Source organism: Phalaenopsis equestris, unplaced genomic scaffold, assembly GCF_001263595.1.
Source record: "Phalaenopsis equestris unplaced genomic scaffold, ASM126359v1 Scaffold000002, whole genome shotgun sequence".
In the NCBI taxonomy this organism is placed as follows: Eukaryota; Viridiplantae; Streptophyta; class Magnoliopsida; order Asparagales; family Orchidaceae; genus Phalaenopsis; species Phalaenopsis equestris.
The window spans coordinates 59,760,568-59,783,977 of NW_018164444.1; the positions used below are offsets into that span (position 1 = coordinate 59,760,568).

General features: G+C 31.9%; 1 protein-coding gene across 4 annotated transcripts; it reads right to left on the reverse strand.

Moving 5' to 3' along the window:
- Positions 1 to 4,510: 4,510 nt before the first annotated feature.
- LOC110028318 (KIN17-like protein) lies at positions 4,511 to 22,811 on the reverse strand. 4 transcript variants are annotated; one of them, XR_002294418.1, is made up of 4 exons: positions 22,564 to 22,811; positions 21,055 to 22,482; positions 17,446 to 17,535; positions 4,511 to 4,834 (listed from the first exon to the last, which is right to left on the reverse strand). XR_002294418.1 is itself a non-coding variant. In XM_020730134.1 (3 exons), exon 2 carries the CDS (start codon positions 22,312 to 22,314, stop codon positions 21,073 to 21,075), a length of 1,242 nt encoding a protein of 413 aa, XP_020585793.1. In that variant the 5' UTR covers positions 22,315 to 22,482; positions 22,564 to 22,811; the 3' UTR covers positions 4,512 to 4,834; positions 21,055 to 21,072. The 4 variants fall into 4 exon arrangements, 3 of the variants coding, with proteins under 3 accessions (XP_020585793.1, XP_020585803.1, XP_020585779.1); XM_020730134.1 differs by lacking the exon at positions 17,446 to 17,535 and having other exon boundaries at positions 4,512 to 4,834; XM_020730144.1 differs by lacking the exon at positions 4,511 to 4,834 and having other exon boundaries at positions 17,009 to 17,535; positions 21,055 to 22,431.
- Between the last annotated feature and the right edge of the window lie 599 nt (positions 22,812 to 23,410).

A 23,410-nucleotide genomic window follows, 5' to 3' on the forward strand; every position in this document is an offset into this window, starting at 1 on the left:
AAACAATATCGTATTATATGATCAATCAATAATCTACTTTTTAATATAAAATTAAGATAATTAAGCTACAGATATAATAATTGGATTTTTTATCAAACTCTAAATATGAGAAAAGAGAGAGCGACATACTAGAAAGAATAGAGGTTTCTTGATGAGGCACCATTAGCAACCCTAAAAACAAAGCTTTCATAATATTGCACTTCTTGGTAGGTACATACCTCATCTTAATACCTTATGATCCTCATCGTCTGACGATTTGTTTGTTTTGAAAGCTGTCGTTTGTCAGAGGTCGTATATTTCTAAAGCTTTTGTAAAGATGACATTGCTAGTTGGTGCGCTGATGTAGCATTATTCTCAGTGGGAGTTGAAAGAGTGGCAGGTTGCTTGAATGTTTCACCACCTAAAATAAAAATATTTGGCACATTCAAAAAGTGCGATCACTATGGAATAATATTCTATCATTCGATGACCACCATTTGATGGCATTATTTTTTACTTCCAAAAAGTTAGAATGGTCACCTTCATTTAATCTATAAGTTATCACATTTCAAATCTAATACAAGTATATACCACTCCAAATTACTTCAAACATGAAAATTATGTAGATATTCCTTTTAGTGAATTGCTAAAAAAGAGTGTAAGTTTAAACAATTAAATACCAAATGCTTAAATTAAATTTTCTACATCTTAAAATCTAAGAATTGTATTAGTCAACAAGTATAGAAATATGAGATACTCACGAAGGCACAATGAAGTTATTTGATCTCGCATTAAAAAAATTTAAGCATAGTTAAATGAGAGCATTTTATATAGGTAAGGAAATTTACTAAAATTGTTATAGCATTGCATACATTTGCTAAAAAGTATAATAATGCCCAGAAAGTCACTAAAACAATTAAATGTCTGCTTCATTAATGGGACAAAAGGGTTTAAATTATTTTTGAGTCCAAAACTTCAACTACTTATTCTATTGACCATTTCCTTGATTATCTTGTTACATACAAACCGAAAAGTGAACGAAAGATGCAACTAGGAAAAAGAAAGAAAAAAAAATTGCACTGATATTCACAAATCTCACAGCAATGAGAGATCAAATGATGAAGCTGTGACTCTAATTACCAGAAAGGCTCTTTTCTCAATAACAATAATAATAATAATAATAATAATAATAAAGAAAGGGAAGGAGAAAGGTAAGGTAATAAAAAATCCAATAATGATTAATGACATCAGTAGGAAAGCAGATTACATCAAGTGATACTGCCCAAATATTAAAAACTCAACTTAAAAAGAAAAACTAAAGGACAAACAAGACTTAAAAAAGAAATTTCATATGCATTTTTGGATGACATCAGGTATAAATTAATTAGCTAGTGAACCTGAATATGCGATCAACAATATATTTTAATGGCAAAAGATGATCCCAAAAATTCAAAAACTAATCAAGCAAATGATATCTCATACAAAGAAATTTCATATGCATTTTTGGATGACCTCAGGTATAAATTAATTAGCCAGTGAACCTGAATATGCGATCAACAATGCATTTTTAATGGCTAAAGATATCCAAAAAATGCAAAAACTACCCAAGCAAATGATCTCTCATACAAAGATTTCTTTTTAACGGCTTAAGAAATTAATCACAGCTTTAATATGCTTAGAAAGAAACATGAATCCTTAAAAAAGAATTTTGAATGTTTGGATGAGGAGCATAAAATCTCATTGCATGAGCAAGAACAGGTGAGAAAAATAACTAGTAGAAAAAAGACATTTCAAGAATTTGAAATACAATATAAAGCATTACATGAAGAAATTCTCATCGTAGAATGCCCAAAGAAAGAGTTAGGCAAGCAGGAATCACTTCCAATGAGAATGGGATAGTTGGCTCTAGGTCAAGCGTAGGAAGGAATAAGCAAAAGAAGGGACGTTCTATTTCATAAGCAAAAGAGGAGCATCAACTTTTTCCACCCGGATTGACTTTTGATATCTATCTCTTTCAACATTCTTGTCAGTATTGTCTTTGGTTCGTTCCTTTGCTCTGGTTCTATGCTACACCTTAATTGTTATTTGATATTTGAACAAAAGGATCACAAGAAACTTTTGGTAAAAGTGATGTCTTGGTCCGAGTGGGGATAGCATTTATCTTCTGCATGTCTATGTTGTTTTGAAAAAGACAAACAAAACTAGGAGAGATAGATATAGAGGTAGGAATTTGTCGAACGAACCGCACTCCTTCGTATACATCAGGAGTCCATTGAAGAAAAGGGGTTGGGGAAAGCTTGAACCCAATTCCTACAGGTTAAGATAGACTAATTCGCTTGGGGAAATAATACTTGGATGTTAAGCTAAAAAAGTCTGCAGATCTCACTAGCACACATTATATACGAAGGCCTCATCTAGAAATTTTACATGTTCAGTTCAATCACAAGAAACACATGAGAGTACCATGTATCAAAGAGCTCTAGAAGTTAGATTTGCCCATCATAACATTATAGAATCAGCAATGCTTAGTAAACTCAAAAGATATTAGGTCCCAAAAATCAATACTTAATGTATTTTTGTAGAGATATATCATCATAACAAAACTAGCAGAGACATATCGTACCCAGATAAGGGAAGCACAAGACTAGTAATAAATTAAAATTTATAGCACTTGAATCCAGGGAAGGTGCAAAAGGTAATCTTAAGCGACAATACAGCACAAAATGTGATAAAAAAAGATAATGTACATTGGGAAAATAAACTTTATAATTAAAAAGGTACCCTAGTAAATGGTTGGAGACATAACTTGGCATTAGTTAACTGTGTAACAAAAATTTTGATGTTGAATTTCTATTTATTATTTATATGTTAAAATTATGATAGCAAAACAATCTTGGAAGAAAATTGAAATTAGTGCATGCAGTCAAATATGCTTCTTGAAAACAAAATCAAATGATTCATGGCTATGTCATAGAAGATTGTGTCATGTTACATGCAAACCCTTACGAAAATCAGTCATTTAGCTTTAGTTGGAGAATAAACTAAGCTGAAGTACAGCAATGATCACCTGTGTGATGCATTTCAATTAGGGAAACAAGTTTAAGCATCTATTCATACACTCAAAATCATCATCACATCTAGCGACATAGAAATACTGCAAAAGAACTTGTTGGGGCAGACCAGCATCATAAGTTTTGGAGAAAAGTCATATGGGTATATGTGTCTTGTTACCCGAAAGTATAAGTTAATAGATCCAACTGTTTGAGTTAATATAAGAAGTATGCTCGAATAAGAAGTGAGCCACATAGAATTCAGCGGAAGTTAAAATGGATTATCTCATGAATATAGAATAGTAACTATGGAAGAAATATTGAGTAAATTTGTTTGGAAATAATGCATGAGGGGTAGATAGACCAATTGTTTAGAATGTTTTAGGAACAAAATGGGTATTTTGAAACAAAAACACATTACTCTAGATGAGTAGTTAGAAATAAAGAAGGATGAGAAATAAAAGAATTATCAAATAAAAAGGATAGGCTTTGAAGAAAATTTTGCACCAATAACAAGTCTCAATATCATTAAATTACTAGCACAGTATTAAAAACACGTAAAACAGCAAAAAAATATCTTATGTTTAATTTTTTTCTATTCCACACCTATTCTCCCGCTCTATTTCCCCACCATTTCGCCCTAATAAAATACCTAGCTAGTACTTGATCTAATTATTTCGGCCCTCTTCAGATTTTGCCCAAAATCATCGCCTAGTAAACAAAACCTAGCAATATCATCGAGTGAACTGTGGGAAGGCAACAACGCGATCGCGGCTGGCTCCCAGCCCTCTCCACGTTGGTGGTTGAACCCTCACGTTGGTGATTGAACCCTCACGATACCGCCGCGTTCAAAGCCAACTGTGGGAAGGCAATGATCGGATCGCCACTGGCTACGCATCCACAAGATAGTCGGATCATATACATTGATCGATCCTTCTCCTTCTACTCCGCTTCCACTCGAAATCATTGAGGAAGTTAAGCCTCTTTGCTTCAATTACTAGAAATTTGGGAAGGACGAGTTCAAATTTTTTAGCTTTTCAAATAACTTGTTAGAGCACATAATCATTCCTATGACAACCAACAAATGAACTTTAACATCTTCTTAAGTTATTTGTTTGTACCATAACATTACCGATTTTGTTGGAAATAGAAATTAAAAATTTAACATTATAAATGGAAACTAAGAGTTAGCAACAACAAAAATAAGAGCTTTATCTTGTTCATTGCTTAGCTGTGCAGCATCAAAAAACTGTCTTCCAGCATTTACAATTCATCACATTAAAATCAAGTAAGATTTACATACATACCCCTCATTTCTTATATATTTACATATCTCACACGAAAATTTTATTTTTAATTTTAAAACACCTAAATATTTTATATCACAAACAAATATATACAAACGAAACTAGAAATCAGATTAATTCAAAATCGTGCAGCTTGAAACATTGATTTATAACTCCACATTTATAAATATGATATAAATTTACCATTGAAACAATGAATGTAAAAAAAGGGTCATTTAAATACATAGCACACAATTCTTTTGCAGTTACAAGCCTAAAATCTGAACTCATACATGTGCATAAATATCACGATGATCATTTATATCCCCAACAGAAGGTAAAATCTCAAGTTGATGAAATGTTGAAGCAACAAATGATGAGAGTACAATTAATCTACTGTATAAAAGCTTCCTCAGATGGAGTGTTTGCTTCTACTTTATCAGTATCTGGTGCTTGTTCTCTCACACATGCTGTTCTTACATCAACTCCAGGCCAGTTTGACATTGAATAGAATGAACACTGTGACATGAGATTACGGTTAGATCACTAAATGTTCATCATTCTTAGTACGTTGGTTAGGATGTACACCTTAAGTGACACGTGTATTACTTATAAAAAAATTGGTCATATTATCTCCAGTGATAACAAGATTTAAGCACTTAGAAGCAGAGTTCTCTTCATTTTGGAAGAAGGAGCAGGCCATCAAGTCATTTAGTTGTCATGGATATTCTACTCTATATTAGATTTGATTATAGTTTACAGTTTGTGAACTGCCATTATTTTTAATATTTGTTTTGATCCTTTTCCTTCTGTTCAAGAAAATTGAAATTAAGTAATTACCTAGGTAATCTATTCATATAAATAAAAAAAATGTACACATTATATAAATTCTTTGACTGTTTAATCCTATTTTCCTCTTGCAATTAGCTTGCCAACGAGTTTCAAAACTGATCCTTAGGTTGTTTGTTGCTTTTCCTCTTCCTTTATCAGTGCCAGAGAGTTGTGTGAGATGACAATATCCTTTTTTTCCTTGGTAAATTATTACTCCCTAGCCATTTTGCTTCTCTAGCCTTCTGTTACAGGTTTTTCTTGTCAAAAAAAGATGTTTAGCTGGCTTAATGCCGAATTCTTTTTTTCCAAAGTTTGATGCATGACTTAAGTTGATCTAGCTCGTAGGTTTTTAAAAAAAAAAAATTAAGCATAATTTTATAACTAGAAAATGATAGGTGAACAATAGTAGGCGATTACGAAGAATTATACACAAAGGTAATATATATGACAAAAAAAGATACTTAATAGCCAATGATGGAAAATCATATAGATCAGTAAAACTACAGAAAAAAAACTCATTTGAAATGCCTTGTTTAATGCTCGATGAACAAAGCGGAGTAAAGATAAATTTTAGTCTTATTCATGGCATGTCTAGCCAATGTGATTTGAAACCCTTTGATCAAACAATGTTTCAACCCTCTGAATGATTGCATTTAAAATCATAACGTTGCAATGAAACATGATCTCATAATATTCTACCTTATTTTATTAAAAGATGGAGGGACAGTCAGTTGTGATGTGTGTTTTTTTTTAATTGTATGATTTATTTGAGTAAATTTAAGAAAACCTTGGGATTTAAGAAAAACTTGGGATATGCAACTCTGATGACTATTTTAAATCTTATTTAAACTAGTAACTTAATGACAATTTTTATGTTTAATTTTGATGTGTGTATGTTTATTTCGGATAAGTTGCTATGTTTTAAATAAAATGAAAACTTCTTTCAACTCGATCCAGCAAAATCCTACTAAAGCTTTCATACTTATGCACATGAGATTACTTCTACTTCTTCAACTTGTATATCAATATTTTAAATAATTCACATAATTGTCTTAATATCTTATTAATGTGCAATGAGTTTGACATTTTTTTCATTGTAATGGACAAAAGTTAACTGCAAAGACCAAGATGAACTCGTGAGTACAAAAGCAGTGTAGAAATTTCAAGAGCATGCAACTAAGAGCAAAAAAACAACAAATAAAATTTTATTCTTGCAGATTTTGTATTAACATATTTTTCTATACTATGAAAGATGTCGACGACCATTGAATCTCTATAAAAAATTTTCCTAGTTGTGTTGAGTGGAATCGACATGGGAAAGAGAATAATATTATCAGTGAAGTACAAAATTTGAACAATAAAATAACATAATTTATATTCAACAATTGTAAATCCAAGCAGAAGAACAATAAAAAATGATATAGAAGAATTAATGAAGAACACTTTTACCGCAGAAAATATTTCAACTAATCAAGTTATCGATTTTCAAACAAATAATCTGCATTAAACAAGTGATGATCCAAGTTTAGAAAGTTTTTAGAAGAAACAGAAACAAAATTATATCCAGGGTGCAAGTCTTTCACAAAATTATCATTTATATTGCACTTATTTCGTTTGAAATATTTAAGGCTCGTGGGCTGCAAGAACTTTTGATATGTTACTGGAGCTATTATACAAAACTTCAATTCATTGCCTAAGAACATATATGAGGTGAAAAAAAAATTGATCTTGGTTATACAAAGGTAGATGCATATCCTAATGATTACATGCTATTTTGGAAAGATAAGTCTGATCAAGAAGTATGTGATACTTGCGGCTTATCAAGATAGAACAATACTAAATAAAAATTAGCATTGAAGCCAAGAAAACATATATGAAGGCGGCAAAAATTATTCAATATTTTTTATTGATTTCTAGATTATAAAAATTATTCAAATTAAAGAAATCTGCAGTATCGACATCGAGCAGATGGAGAAGCTTGGAAATCATTTGATTTACAATATCCTGAATTTGCTTCTGGCCATAGTAATGTTCTTCTTGGATTGATTGTTGATGGTTTCAATCCATCAAGGTTATGAGTACTCATTTGGCCTGTGATTTTGTTTGCTTATAATATGTCATCGTGGATTGGTATGAAACATAGCTCATTCATCTTATCAATAATTATTCCTGGAGAAAAAAGTCTTAGAATGAATATTGATGTCAATCTTCAACTGCTAATTCAAGAATTACATGGGTTATGGCATGGAGTTCAGTGTTTTAATGTTGTAAGTGGAGTGAATTTCACCTTGCATGTCTCTTTATTATGGACTATTAAAGATTTTTCTGCATACAGAATGTTATCTGGATGGAGTACCAAAAGAAGATTTGCATGTCCTTATTGTGTTGAAAATACTGAGTCATTATAGTCATATAAGAGAAGGAAGTTTTCTTTTATGGGACACTAACGTTGGCTACCATTTGATCATATATTTCGCAAACAAAAGTTTCATTCTGATAAAAAAAAAATCAGAGTTACACGTCAGAGAAGTAATGGAAGTACAATTTTATCTAAAGTTGAAAATTTAAACTTCACATTTGGTAAACCTTCCAAGTCAATCGTAAAAGATTTGAAAAGATTCATTCCGGAGCAACAATTGGACAATCAGACATTTCTAGTAATTGGAAGAAGAAGAGTGTTTTTTTTTAACTTACCATATTGGGAGGGTAATTTATTGCGCCACAATTTAGATGCCATGCATATAGAAAAAAAAATTTATGACAATATTGTTGGCACTTTATTAGGTCTTGATCAATCTAAAGATAACATCCAAGCACGTCAGGATTTAGTTGATATTGGTATAAAGAAAGATTTAAATCCACAATTATTGGAGAATAGTGATTATTTCTTCCCTCCGACCGACTTTAAAACATCAAAAAATGTGAAATTAATATTCTACAAGGAGCTGAAGATTATGAAACTACCAAAAGGTTATTCCTCAAATATTTCTAGGTCAGTGAACATTATTAATTGTAAAATCATGGGATTAAAAAGTCATGATTGTCATGTTCTTATTAAAGATCTTCTTCTTATTGCTCTCAGTTCTTGTGCAGCATCAGAAGAGGTTATGAGCATTATTGTGGAGATGGCACAATTTTTTAAATCAATGTGTTAAGGTTTTTAATCCAAGTGAGTGAGATAAATTACAATGACATTATGCAAAATAGAAAACTATTTTCTCCCATCCTTTTTTACAACTATGGTTCACTTATTCATCTGGTTGAGAAAGTCAAATTTGGTAGTCTAGTTCACTACAGATGGATGTACCCGTTTGAAAGGTAAAACATATTTATTTATTCATTATTTTTTAATGCATTCTTAAAATAATTTTAATAATAATAATGTATAGGTTCTTCTCCGTACTAAAAAATTAATAACTAAAAGGATCAATTGTTGAGGGATACATTGTCGTGGAAGGAATAACATTTTGTTCTCAATATTTTGAAGGAACATAATTTTCACAAAATTAAACGACAAATTTTAACAAATGATGAAAAAGACCATCATATAAATTTTCAAGCGCAGGAATTCTTTAGACAAGGTGACGTCATATGAGTTAAACAAGAAGTCTTTAGTACAAGCTCATAAATATGTGCTTTGTCATTGCGATAATACTGCAACGTACATAAATATTTTCATTACTAGTGACAAGAGAAAAAGACGTCTGTCACATCTTACATCCACAAATATCGTGAATATCGTGATTGAAAGCTTCCATGATTGGATTAAGCAAATGGAAATTCTGAAATTTAGATGTTTAAGTATTATGTTTTTTTCCTGACATATTATTAGTTTACATAATAAATACATATAATGAATAATGATGATCCGCTGGTACCAGAAGAAGTAAAAACAATTGCTAAGGGGCCTAAAAAAGTTCCCGATGGTACAGATATAACTTCCGAACACGACCAAAATAAAAAACTTAAAATTATGGTGTTGTTAATACCACAAAAATTAGATACTTCAATTTTTACGGCCAACTTACTGATATTATTAACATCAGTTATTCAAACTTCTTTAGAATTGTATTGTTCAAGTGTGATTGAGCTAACAATAAAAATAATAGCATGAGAGTAGAGTATTTCACGTCCAATTCACTCTGGAAATAAATTGGAAGATGGTCTGTTTGTTTTTTCTTCACAAGTGGAGCTAGTTTTCTACATCAAAGATCCTAAATATGAAAATTGAAAATTCATCATAAAAGTTAAACCCAGAGATATCTTTTGATTCAAGCATCATCTCCACTTCTCTCAGCGTTTCATCCCCGTCCCACTGAAAGTCTGAAATACTAGCACACCAAGCATTTGTTATTTTTCTTCTTACATCTTAGAATATTTCTACATTTGTGTTCTTTTCTTTTTTTTTTTTTTGCTTGTGTTCGACAATAGAATACATTAGTTACATAGATTGTTTACTAATAATTTCTATTGCTTGATAGTTCCACTAGAACTACTATTTTACGGGTTAATAGTTCTATTATTGGTTCAATATCATGGACATGATCACGCTTGATTTCATTGACTTCTTAGGAAATGGTTCATTTGATATTTTATAGGTTAGAGTGGAGTAATTTGAGTGAATTTTGTCCCAGTTTGAACTAAAAATGTTCATGTATGAAACCGTGCATTTCACTTTTTAAAAGTTCAGAAAGTGGTATGAAATATTATTGACCGAAGTATGAATGAGAGTTTGTTGAAAATCTAGTATAAATGAGATTGAAATACAAAAGTATAAATGAGAAATTCTATTTAACAACAAATTGGAACATAAAATAGTGATCAAATTAAATCATCGGGACCTCAGTCAAACTACAATCATGCCATTTTGCTTGACTTCCCATATTGCCTATATAAGAGCAAAATGTAATTTATTATAATAACGAAAATGAGTAGTGCTGAATTTTATTTTTGTGGCCTTTAAATACATAACACACAATTCTCATGTATTTACATATATAACACCTAAACCTTCATATTTATCCTTCATATTTATATGCATATCACTCAAATCTTTAGCATTAAACCAAAAAAAATCACCATCGCTCTCCTTTTAAAAGTGAATTACACAATTTCATGTATAGGTGTTATAAGTGTAAATATCAAACTTTGAGTTTTAGATAATGTAAATTCATAATAATTGTGTGGTATGTATATATATTTCTCTTTCTTTTTCCAATGGTTGTTACTTCCTACAGTCCATTTGAACCACCAAGAAATTTATAACTAAATGCAACATTGGTGGAGCAGAAAATATGCCTCTGTCTAAATAACACGTTAACGGTTCTGAAAACCTACCAGACCTGCACACAAACATTGTTTTCACAGTGTCTTCAGTTATAATGAAAGTTTATTTCTGTTTTCCCCAATAACAGTGCTTGTCTAGTGATGCAAACTATAGCATATAGCCACAAGCTAACAAGACTATAGTGGATATGAACGTTATTTTCATTGGACGATTAAAATGATTTTTTATAAAATATTTTCTAATTTTTTTATTTTTTTCCTTCAGATGGGCATTAGGTGCAGATCCTTTAATAGGCGCCTTTGACAAGTATGTTTGCACGTCTGTGTGGGAGTTGTACATGAATTTTGCATGATTCAATAGAAGCATGGTGATCCTTAATATTTAATAATTTGTTGCCATAATTTTAATTCTATGTTCTCTTTATTTCTAGTAAATGTTTTATTAATTTATTTGTATTTCTTAAGAAATTTAATTATTCCTTCAATTTTTAAAGTTATACCATTTATACATCATGTTTTTTATATTCTTCATGCGCTTTAGCATAATGTTATTACCAAAGCCTGTGACAATATTAATATCAAACTAATCTATGTCATCACTTTTTCATAACTCGAACACAATTTGATATCTCCAATATTCTTATAAATTACATTGAAAAATTATCTTAATTCGCAAGCCCAAATTTAAGTGACATTGGAGTCTAACACTTAGTTATGTGATATCATATGTTTTAAAAATCAAACACAACTCGTGCCAACCTCATCATATTTCTACTCCTTTCAACACTCCTTCCACATTCTATTTGGTGAAAATAAATGTGTCATCCACATGGATGACAACAATGATTAGACAACTGCACCTAATCCACCACCACCACAAGCTCCTCAAGCTTATCCAATTTAAAAGGGATCTCCAAGTCAATTGGACCTACCATTTCTCCCGTTTCATGTTCAAAATCAACGAATAAATCTACTAGGAGAATGAGAGAGAGCATAGATAATAGAAGAAACTTGACGAGAATAGAGCTTGGTTCAGAACAAATTTTTTCAGATAAGAGACTACAAGCACCGTCCCTCAAACCCCGGTCAAGGTTCCTTATGTATAATTGGCTTTTATGTGTTTTTTTGTGAGTTCCATGCAAACCATTCCTTTTTTGTGTCAAAAAAGGGAGTAGAAAGTTTGGTTGTAAGTGGAGTGTATCTTAGATTTTTGTTTTTGTGTGGTACTTCATTGTTTGCATTAGTTATAAGTAAATGTTTGTATGGGTAATGTCTAAATTTTATTGAAGTTTTGAAATAAGAGTTCGTGCTTCACAAAAGTCATGTGCTTCCACGTGTTTAAACCTTTTAGGCACACCATATTTATATACTCAAATACTCAAATAATTATTGCATATTAAAAAAATCAAAAAGAAAAGATAGAAACATTAACAGGCACAAATTCAGAGAGAGCTAATTAAACCCCAAATTTTTTATAATACAATGACCTTATTTCAAAATCATCTTGGCCACTAATCCAATATCTCAAAAAAAATGAAAAAAAATCAAAGTTACCTACTTGATGTTTAGGCAAGCAGTAATAGGACGCTCAGCTTGATCCATTGGAAATTGTTGAAATGATTATTTGTAACAAATATTTGCCCATCAAATTGGCTCACTTACAGATGAGGTTAAAATACCACCATTGGGTCATCATCTAATAGTAAGAGCCTACTAGCAGAATTATAAACCCTATCATCCTATCAACTCACTAAGTATAGTGTAATTAAGCATAAATACAAGTTCAAGCCACCTCGCCCAAAAAGCAAGATGGTAAGGCCTAGCATCGTGGCTATTTCAATCCAAAATCATAAGTCTTAACTATAGGCCACAATGAAACATTTAAGTTGTCAGGCCTGCATCTAGGGTTGACCTCACACTTAAGGATACAATTCCAATTTGTTGGTCTCGCTATCATTAAAGGAATTAAGTTTGGACCCTTAATCAAAATCAATAAATAAATCAAGTACAATTTAACCAATAAATACAACTATAGAACACCTCACATACAAAAGAATTGTAAGACCTATCATTAAGTTGTCCTATAATAAAGAGGCAATAATTTCCTATTATAATCCCAGTTAATATCAAAATAACAAGTCATCCCTCTAAGAATATATATTAATAGAGTGGTGAACCCAAACTCTTAACCTTTAAGCCATGATAACACAGCTTGCAATAAGATATGCTTACACGCATTAGCATGAAACCATCTAAAAAAGAATTCAGAATTAATATTCATATTCAGAACACCTCGCATATAATGTAAGGTTGCAAAGCCCATCCTCAAACCTTCCTCAAATTAATTTGGGTTTTTAAAGATTTATCCAAGTAACATCTTGGATAAATTCTATATGAGGGGAATATAAACTTTGGCATCCTTAAGTTAGGTTATAACTCCAAAAGTCTCATACATAGCATTAGGCTAGCCTAATATCCCAATGGATCCCACGTATATTCTTCATCAGGTCAATAACCCCTATAAATCCCATGCATAGCTCGAGCAAGAACATAACCCTGTAATTTCACATTTTAGAAAGCTTTATAAACAAAGAAGTAAGCCCTAGACTCAATAATAGCTCAATTTGTTTGCCTAAGAAAATCCTATTCTTAAGGCCATGTTTTAGCTAGCCTGATTTAGCCAAGGGATCTCAACTTAAATAGCTCATGTAAAAAATAACCAACTTTTAACCACACAGATGTTATCCATTGTACTAAAGGGTGGGACCTTCAATGACCAAAATGATAAAGATACATGTTGCATATAACACACTCCATAGTCCTGTGGGTGAATTTAACATAAGAATGCCTAACCTCATCTTATATAGTTGATCCAATCATGCTAATACTAATAAGCAAGAGAACAGTGTATTGACACCTATAGTTATAGTCAATCATGAGTCAATTCCAAGAAGCTAATGTTAGTCGTAATCCAATAGTGCGTTGAACCTTCAATGGTCATGTCATTGAAACTCTAAAATACAATCAACCATATTGGTCCTCTCTGGTCTTACGTCCAAGAAGGTGCACCCATCGATACATAATCATTGTGATCTATTCAAGACGTCTAAAAAAGGGCCTTAATGACTACCAATCAAACTTCGATCCTCCCTCATTGGTATACTAAGTCTACTTACTCGACCAGATATGATAACACCGGTACATCTTAATTAGGTTGAACATCCATCCATATCTATTCCCCTGATACATAGTGTTTTACTAACAATCCAAATCACAATGATATCCTAATGATCAGCATTCATTTTTTACTTGTAAGACAGCTCAACTCATGTTCAAAAACCTAACTACCAAATAGCAAAAATTAAATGCTAAATAGCCTCTGTTCTCCATATAACTAATTGTGTTTAAAATGTAAAAAGATTAACATGTGGTTTCTTTCCTAAGTTAGACGAGCCATGATTTATAACAAACCATTTGATAGTTTAAATATCTTATGTTTGCAACTTGAAAATTATAAGAAATGATTTCAAAAGTGTGTACAATGCTTTTTTAAATTGTAATTGAATGAGCTTCGAATCTGAAATTAAATCAAAATATTTTCCTGATTTGAGTGTTTATTGTTGATTTAGTGATGTCAATTACAACTTATCACATACATATTATACAAATGAGATCTTCTGGTTTGATTTTAATCAAAATCTGGGGTAAGATATGAATAATGCCCAAACTTCTTATTTCTTTTCAGACAATACCTAAACTTAGATAATATATAAGCGATGAAAGTGTTATAATCAATAATGTTTTATTTATTTTTTTTCATTTTTTTATGATGGTACATGGATACAAGGCTGATTTACTCGTGATGTGTTTGGTGGTTTATTTAGCCTTATGGTTGAAATAAACAAGGTTGAATTGGCAGTCATTCCTCGTATGCGTGCCACCTTCATCAGCAATTAAATAAATTTACGTATACCTCTTCATTTGCACCTATCTGTCACCTAGCTGTCACTAACTCTTGACCTTTCCTCTGTATCTACGCATACTCTCATGCAAGCCATGACTTCAACAATGCCTACACTACATTCTCTAGTCATGACAGCCTTCTCTACTGATCGATTGTTCCATATTAGTTTCACTTCTACATGAGTTCTCAAGATGCACTGCTTGGTTTCAACCATTAAATTTACAGAGAATTGTCAACAAGGAATGAATTCAAAGGCCATCTCCTCGTGTGTGATCAGGGTAACTTATTGAATTACTGAGTTTGACATAATCTAGTTGCGTTCATCAAAGGCAAATCATCATGACACCAATCTATGATATTATTAGTTTGATTATTGTTACAAATCTTGTAAAGTTCCTAAAGTCAATGATCAAAGGACTTTGAAACGTGCTAGATGCATCTCTTATTAGTTGATCAAAGTTTGCAAATTATTTAGTTGCAAAGAGAGGCAAATAAATTTTTTTTTCAATTGAACAAAATTTAACATAAGATAAAATGGCTAGTTCCATTAATCTTAAAATAGATCATACTTTGGTAAGAAGATTTGGTAGACTATAAGGTAACGAACAAAGCAAGAAAAAAAAGATATACGCCTCTGAAGAGTAGAAAAAAATAAGTATTATTAAGGCTCATGATAAGTTAAAAGTCATATAAAAAAGGTAACGAGCAAAGCAAGAAAAAAGATAGATTTTGACTATTTATACAGTAAGCTTAGTACTAAGTAATGAAAAATTACTGAATGAGAATTATATGAGAAATTATTTTGAAAGAGAATGATAAGCAAAGCAATGAAATATATTATAAATTTGTCTAGAAATTTTTTTTAAAAAAAAAAGAGGTTAGCTCCAAATAAAATACATAAAAGTAAAACTTTAAGTTTAGATGCGATGCATATTGAGATTTAATAACCATTGGGATACAACAGTACAACAAAAACAACAAGGCCTTAATCCCACTACGTGGGGTCGGCTACATGAACCCTTTTTCTCCATTGTGTACTTTTTAGTGTCATATTTTCATTGGGATACAACAGTTAAATGGTTAAAAAAAAATTTCAATGAATCTTTTAAGACAAAAAGGAGGTCAATTGGTTAGATAAAGAGCATATTTCAATGCATATTTAAAAGAAAACGAGATGTTTAAGATTATGATAATTATCAAGGAATCAAATTTATGAATCATATATGAAAAATTATGAGAAACAAAAATGAAACATCATCTTAGAAATATTATACTGATTTTGAAGAATCAACTTAGTATCATGCCAAAAAATTTTCTGATGGAAGTAATTTTTGCCTTGAAACAATTAATAAATAAAGAAGGGGCATAAAGCTTTTACATCAATTTATTGATCATGAGAAGGCACGAACAAATGCAATAAAAATTTATTTGGAGTGGATTAAGAAAGGTGAATTTTAAAAGTATATAGTAGTTATTTTAGATATGTATGATAAAGCATTAACTAGTACTAAATGTAGTTGCGAGTGAGCAGAAAATTCCCAATTATTGTAGGATTAGATCAAAAGTCAGTATTGGGTCCATATTGTTTGACTTCTAAAATTAGTTTTGAACATGCTTATAAAGAACAATCAAGTGAGGTATCTCGGTATATGCTTTTCAAAAATGACATAGTTCTACATTCTAATTTGTGAAACGTCTATTGAAAACAGAGAGAAGATTAAAACAAGAAAAGAACTATTTAAATATAGAATGTTTAGAATTAGTAGAATAAAAAATTATATATGATAGATAAGTTTGTTGGATCTAATATGAATATGCCAGTCAATATTATTAAAAGATAAGGTGATATATATATATATATATGAGATAGGTTTAATTATCTACAAATCGCTATACAAAAGAGCGAGAATATATATTCGGATATTTTTTATAAATATTGGATGTTTATAATGGTGAAATGCCCCAATCATGCAATACAATAAGAATATATCATAAAGATATAAAATTATTTTTTTAGTTGAAATTATACTGGCAAATAGTATATGAATATTAGTTCTGAGCATTAAATAGGTTATTGATAGCTAAGTTGAGCAAGTGATGAGAAAATTAAAATGGATAGGTGAGAAAACTAGAAAAGATAACTTAAAATTGATTATATTGAAGGAATGGTTCATGTAATATCTATTGAAAATAAGGCAATCAAAAATGGACTTTAATTGTTTGAAAATATACAATAAGAGGAAAAAAATGAAATGGGTGGATAGTTGTATAAAGCTTTTGTCTAATAATAGAAGAGAATAAGGGTAAAGATAACTAATATAGAAGTTATTCAACACGGGACACATTTAAGACCTCGAGTGAATACAATAAAAACGAATGAAAATAAAATAAGCGGCCCCGAATAATTAAACAGAGCTAATGATAATAGTTCATAAATTATTTAAATTTGATGCTCATCCCCTTCCATAAATCCAAAACACTCCCCGTTCTCAAGCAGCTCCTTGTTTGATTACATATGGATCCATGGCAATATAGGGATACATTGTGCCCTATATACTAAGGAAATACATTGCCTCTTACACATTAGCTAAACTAAATAGAAAAATATCTTCCTCTTCCTTTTTCAAAATATATGGCCATATTTGATTGAGAAAAATTGCATGCTAAATTACTAATTGAGTACACATCAAATTTACCCTGACATTAAACAAACTAAGATTCATTTTGCCAGATCAAAAAGCCTTTTTCAGTCCATTTTTCTTTGTGCAGCTCATCCTAGCCGTGAAGAGTAAGCTCAACCAGATTAATACAATCCGATTTTGAGACTCACTTTTACAAACTCTATAGTCTTATTCAAGCAAATACGGATACAACTTTCACAGAAATGAATGCCTAAAATACCATCTGCTTCTAAACATAAATCCCTTAAGGATGAAAAGTAATAAGAAAAAGGAAGGCAAAGTAATTATTACAGATTTTTTATGATGGCAGCATAAGATCACTATTCCTAGTAAATTACTTTTCATTCCATGAATTGAGGCGACCTTACCTGTCTCTCACGAACTCTGAAACTTGAAACTAAGTCAGCTAAGCAGAATAAGTGAATTGCTTTTACCCCTAATTCAAGCTTCTCCCCGTCCTAATCACAAATAAAGAAAACATTTAAAATAAAAATCTATAACAAAGTAAACGGGGATGACAAATAAGATACTATGCAAAAGATATATTTGGCATGTTGAAAATGTCTGAAAGCGTCCAAAAATTCTTCAAATATAGATGGTGCCAATTAGTACCCATCTGAACTACTAAATTTTCTCCATCATTCAATCAGAATCAACCATGGAAAGCATCAAAAAAACATAAACAACTGATAAAAATGTAGAACTACAAGATAAGAGACTTTAGCTTGGTGTTTGGCTCGACTATATCAAATTGCCAAGCAGGAGCAGATGACATGGGTAGAAAAGAGCAAAAAAGAAGAGGGTGAAATTTCTATAAATAGCAAAGTAGCCTCATCTTGGCAACAATAATGCAAAATATTTACTATCAAAGTTAAAAGCAGTCGCTAATGTCTAAAATGGAATTAAGAAATAAAAAATTTTAGAAGGGCAAAGCGGCGAAAGAATGAACTGAAAATATTGTGTGAGCCTCATAACCAGCACATAGATAACATAGTAAATCACATGATGCATGCTTGTTTCTGTTTAACTTTCTGAAATGAAACCTAAGATTGGTGAAATTTGTGCCAAGATTACTTTAAATGTGAATAGTTAACCTTTCAAGGTGTTAATTTAGGCAAGAGATTCGAACCCCAAGGATGAAACAAGGTTAATGTGGGACAACACAAACAGATGAATTAGGAAGACTTCCAATCCAACCATAAAAGGATTTGTGGTGGAGCGAGATCTTAAAGGATTTCTTTTTTTAAGAAAATTATTTTAAAAATTGATAGATTCAACATATTATTGAGTTCCAAAAAAGGTGCCAATGGAGGATTGAAGAGTTGTGTGACATTCAATTTATTTTGTTAACAAATTTTTACAATAGAATTTTGAAGGCCACAAAAATATCTAATAACCATATAAGTATATTAGTAGCATCATTTTCAAACAAAGGAAATAACAATGTTTTAATGATTACAAGGAAATCAAACATATAAAGAAGTTACGAGGATTATTGAAGAATTGACTTACAGTGCATTATGAAAAAAAAGGTAGTCAAAGGTATCTTAAAGTTATTAAAAATATAAATGATTATGTATTGATTAGTATTACTCATTGTAAAGTAACTAAAGAGTTTATAATTATAGCAAAATTAGATTAAAAAATCACATTGTATTCGTTTTTTTTATTATTATCTATGAAGATGCTTATAAAAAAAATTCAAAGTGTGGTGCTCTCGTACATATTTAAAAAAAAATTCTATTTGATAATGAAATGAGTGAAAAATTAAATGATGAAAATCATCTTCAGTTATCGAGCATAGAAATAGAATAATAAAGATTAATTATAAAATATTAAAGATTAATTATATGATATATAATTTTAGTGCATTTGATATTAAAAATTATTAATCAAATATTAGAAGATAAAGTAATAGCTATTTGAGAAGATGAAAAATTAAAAGAGAATATGCAGGTGTCAGAGGCTATTGCAGTATGCCTCTTTAGACTGACATGAATGAAAAGATATGAACCAGGATACAAAATATAAAACCTTTATAGAGAAGGATCCTCAAAAGATATTTTAGTCGAATTGTTTCCAAAAAGCATTCATCCCTATCCTTACCTTACAAAGGATAAGGCTATGCTTTTCTCTACATACATTCTCACTCATAAAATCAACTTCAATTATTACAGTATTATTTTTCAAAAACTTTTTAATACCACTTTCTTTAGCATGAATTTAAAAACTAGGCACAAGGAATTTTCTCCATAGACCCTTGGAATTTATGCTAGACCTATAATCAGCCAAAGGAGTTAGGTAAAGTTTGCAAGGTTTAAAAAAATTTCAACTTCAATACATAATCCATACATATATCTTAGATAAAGTTCCAAAGAAATAAAATATAGGCTAATTAGTCAAGGGGTTTAAGTCCAATTTTTCATGAAGTTCAACCATCCATAGATCAATCTTAATACATTTCAGATGGATATATTTAGGAATAACTAATTATCTCATGAAATAGAGGCATGTTTGCTTGACCATACTACAAAACATATTTTTTTTATAATGGAGCAACAATAACTTCTAGTTAATCTGACCAATTATGGGATGAGATATAAGGCCAAATGATAGCGGCATAACATTTACTCCTTCATCTGACCAACTATGGCATAAAATATAAGAACAATCCAAATCCTATCAGTAAACCAAAAAGGTTTCTAAATCTAGCCTAATAGGAGGATTATCATCCGAATATCAAGCTTCGTTTTCAAGTACAATTAACATTTAAAAAGACCAATAATGGTATATGAAGAATTTTTTCAACCCAAAGAAAATGAATAAATTGATAACAATCAGTTGTTAACACTATCAACTAAGTTATGTACTTAACCTATTTATCCATTTACAAAAAAGCCATCACATCAATAACAATTTCTCAGCTCGCTCCATAGCATTGTTATCTACGCATCCAACTGGAAAACTTTACATCAAAACTTCCCTAGAAGCAAAAAATATTTTCGTTGTTAATATAGTATCACTTGAGAACTCATATTTTCAATGAATATCATAACATAAAGCTTTAATATAGGCGGATTTAAACTGAGATGCATCCAATAACTCTAGAAAAACTCAAGTAGTAATTGAGTTCAAAAAATCTCCGAAATGTTTCCTTTACAACACCAAGATTTTTGGAAATTTCATAGCTAATTAAACAATATCATTTCTTATATGCTAAATGAAATAGAGGGCAGCAATGATTTACCGACTCCTGAACTATAGGTCAAGGTAAAGCCCGCCGACATCAATATGCCGCAAATCCAACATTTATTGACTAGTGTCGCATACATTGGGTACATTCTTTCATGGATATGTAGCTCAAAAGAGATTAAACTCAACCAATATTTTCCTCTAATAGTTTCTTAAAATGCAATTTCCTTTCACAAAGACTCGTGATATTGAATCACACAATATTTAATGAAGAATATAGAGCAAAGTACAACGAATGTACATAAAGAACATACAAAATTGGCAGGCCAAAGATTCTGACCATGATCAATTTAGTATGTGGTGAAAGGAAAAAAAGCCTAACCATCCAAAACCCCTTAAATAAACATGGACTAATGGATCACCCACTCATTGCTAGTAAAGTTGCAAAAGATAAATAAATAAATAAATAAATAAAAATGCATCAAACTTGCTTATAGACAATAGGTAAAGGAATATATTGAAAGGAAAAAAAGCCTAACCATCCAAACCCCTTAAATAAACATGGACTAATGGATCCTCGAATTGTTAGCCACATTAGGAGTGATTGGAGGCTCATATAATAGCATCTAGCCATTCCTTTATAATATATATCAAATACAAACAAACACAAGGAATTGCATACACTCTAATTGAAGCATCGAATAAATGATTATCATAAAAGCTAATGCAAAGCAAAATTGAACATATGTTAGCACCTTCAGCCTCCAACAATAAGAAAAACAAACCCGTGCACATGAAGCTACTCATGGAAGAAACTTGCAAATATCCTCATAATCTACCGCCTGAAGCACCCTCCCGTCATAAATCCCCTTCTCAATTTGAACCTTCGCACAAAACCTTTCAGTTTCAACAGAAAGTAGTCTCGCAGAGGAACCTCTATAAGCCCCATTCACAATCTTTACAACACCTCCAATCTGTGGAATAACCGTCTCCAGCTCCTCTTGATCAATCCTTAACACATGCTTGTTCTCTAGAATTTCAATCTCCCCTACATACTTATCAATTACCTTTCGTACAACTCCTTTCTGCTTATAATATCCCTTATCTATCAAGGTCTTGCTCATCACCTTCACCACAATCCCCTCACATAGCCAGTAGTCCTTTCTATTCATTCTCTCTTTTGTGATCTCCTCTTCCTTCATCAATTCATCCAGTGCTGATTTGCCACTAGTAGCTGCATTGCAAGCATTACCAGAAGCAGACTTGGCCTTCTTAGCCTTCCCTTCAAACTCAGGATCCTCACCAAACCCCAAGTTTGCATTGTTGCTTATAGGAATGCCACTCTTATCCCCCGCGACAATAGGTTTTGAAGATGCTGCTGAGGCGGGTTGGATTGAAAACATAATCTTCTCCAAAGATTTAGTCTGCTGAAGCTGAGTGTCCTCGTATTGGGGTGTGTTCCAAATTTCTTCAATGGAGTCGGATGTGGAAGGGAGGAGGGCGACCGCACGCTCAATTTGTTTGGCGATGACACACTCCTGGCGCTCCTCCTCAGCCAAATCAGACTGCATCCGTTTGTTCTTTAGGCGGTCCTTGAAAATAGTCTCTGAGTCTTGATCTATGTAAGTGATGAACCAACCCTTAGGTGTCTCCTCGACCTTGCACTTGCTGGTACGTCCAAGATACTTGACAAACTCTGTAAGGGTTGCCCACTCAGTGGAGTTCATGTGAATGTGGTGGCGATCCGAGATGTACTCATTGTAGACAACGGTGGCAGCCACGCGAGAGAAGCGGTGGGAACGGCGCATGTGGTCAAGGAAAGTGCGCTCAAACTCCTCCGAGTAGCCCCCAATGACTCGGTTAGGGTTCAAGCCAAATACCTGCATCTGACGCTGATGGCTCTCGCTCAAGCAGTGACACTTGAAACCGTTCTCATCCCGGCACTGCTTCTGGCACATTTGGCAGTACCATCGCAGCTTCTGCAGCCCTTTGGCTTTGATCCTGTTCGCGATAGCCTTGGGCGTGAGGAAATCGTTCTTGCCCATGCCCTGATTTCGCTAACTTCCAAAGTTCAGAAATGCACCTCTTCTTGATAAGCTTAACGTGGCCTTAAAGGGCTCTTTGGTAGCAGAATTTGAGTGGGATTTAAGTCAAACAAAATCCTGCAGGTTCGGATTTAGAGCAGGATTTAACCCAAATCTTGCCAGGCGATCCTGGATAAAATAAAAATTCTTCAGCCTTAAACCCGTAAATCCCCCACGAGCTTTCGCGGGAAAAGTAAGATATGAAGTTACCTTTAGGAGGAACAGAGCGGAGCGGAAAGAGAAAGATAGGGATTTCGGGTCTCTGTACACCGCGATCCCGTCGTCCGTCGTTCCTTCCCAGTTATCTCTAATCGCAAGGGTTTGGTCGGGAGATAGTTTTGGGGGCGAAACTAGGAAGCCGGGAGAGGGGCAAAGAAGTCGGCGAGGATTTCGACCAAAGAAGACGAAGGTTACAGGCAGGAAGCGACTCGACCCGACCGTGTGGCGCCATTCTGAATAGCTTATTGAGTTGATTTTGTCATATTATTGTTCTTTGAACAAGTGTACTAATAACACATAAATAATATATAAAATATTATTTCAATAACACAATAATAACACATCAATAACACACTAATAACACATTAAAAACATAAGACTTACCTCGACCGTGTAATAGGAATATTGTGTTATTCATATAATATTTGTGTGTTATTAAGTTGATTTTAAGATATTACTATTCTTTAAACAATAATATCAATAATACATGAATAACGCGAAAAATATTACCTTAATAAGACATCAATAACACATGAATAACACACCAATAACAGATTAAAAACATATTAAAAACAGAGTCTGAGATGATTTTGAGATGTTATTTTTTTTTAAAATAACAGTACTAACTCAAAATCACTTTCATAACACATTAATGACACATCATTAAAGTTTTTATCTTGTCATTTGGTTGAACCACCTCAATAATACACCAATAACACATAAATAACGCGAAAAATATTCAGAATGATGCAATAGAATAACCACATGTAATGAAATATTCCTATAACGCATTAGTCGGGTCAGGTCGCACGTTTTCATTTTTTCTTTCATTTTTTAT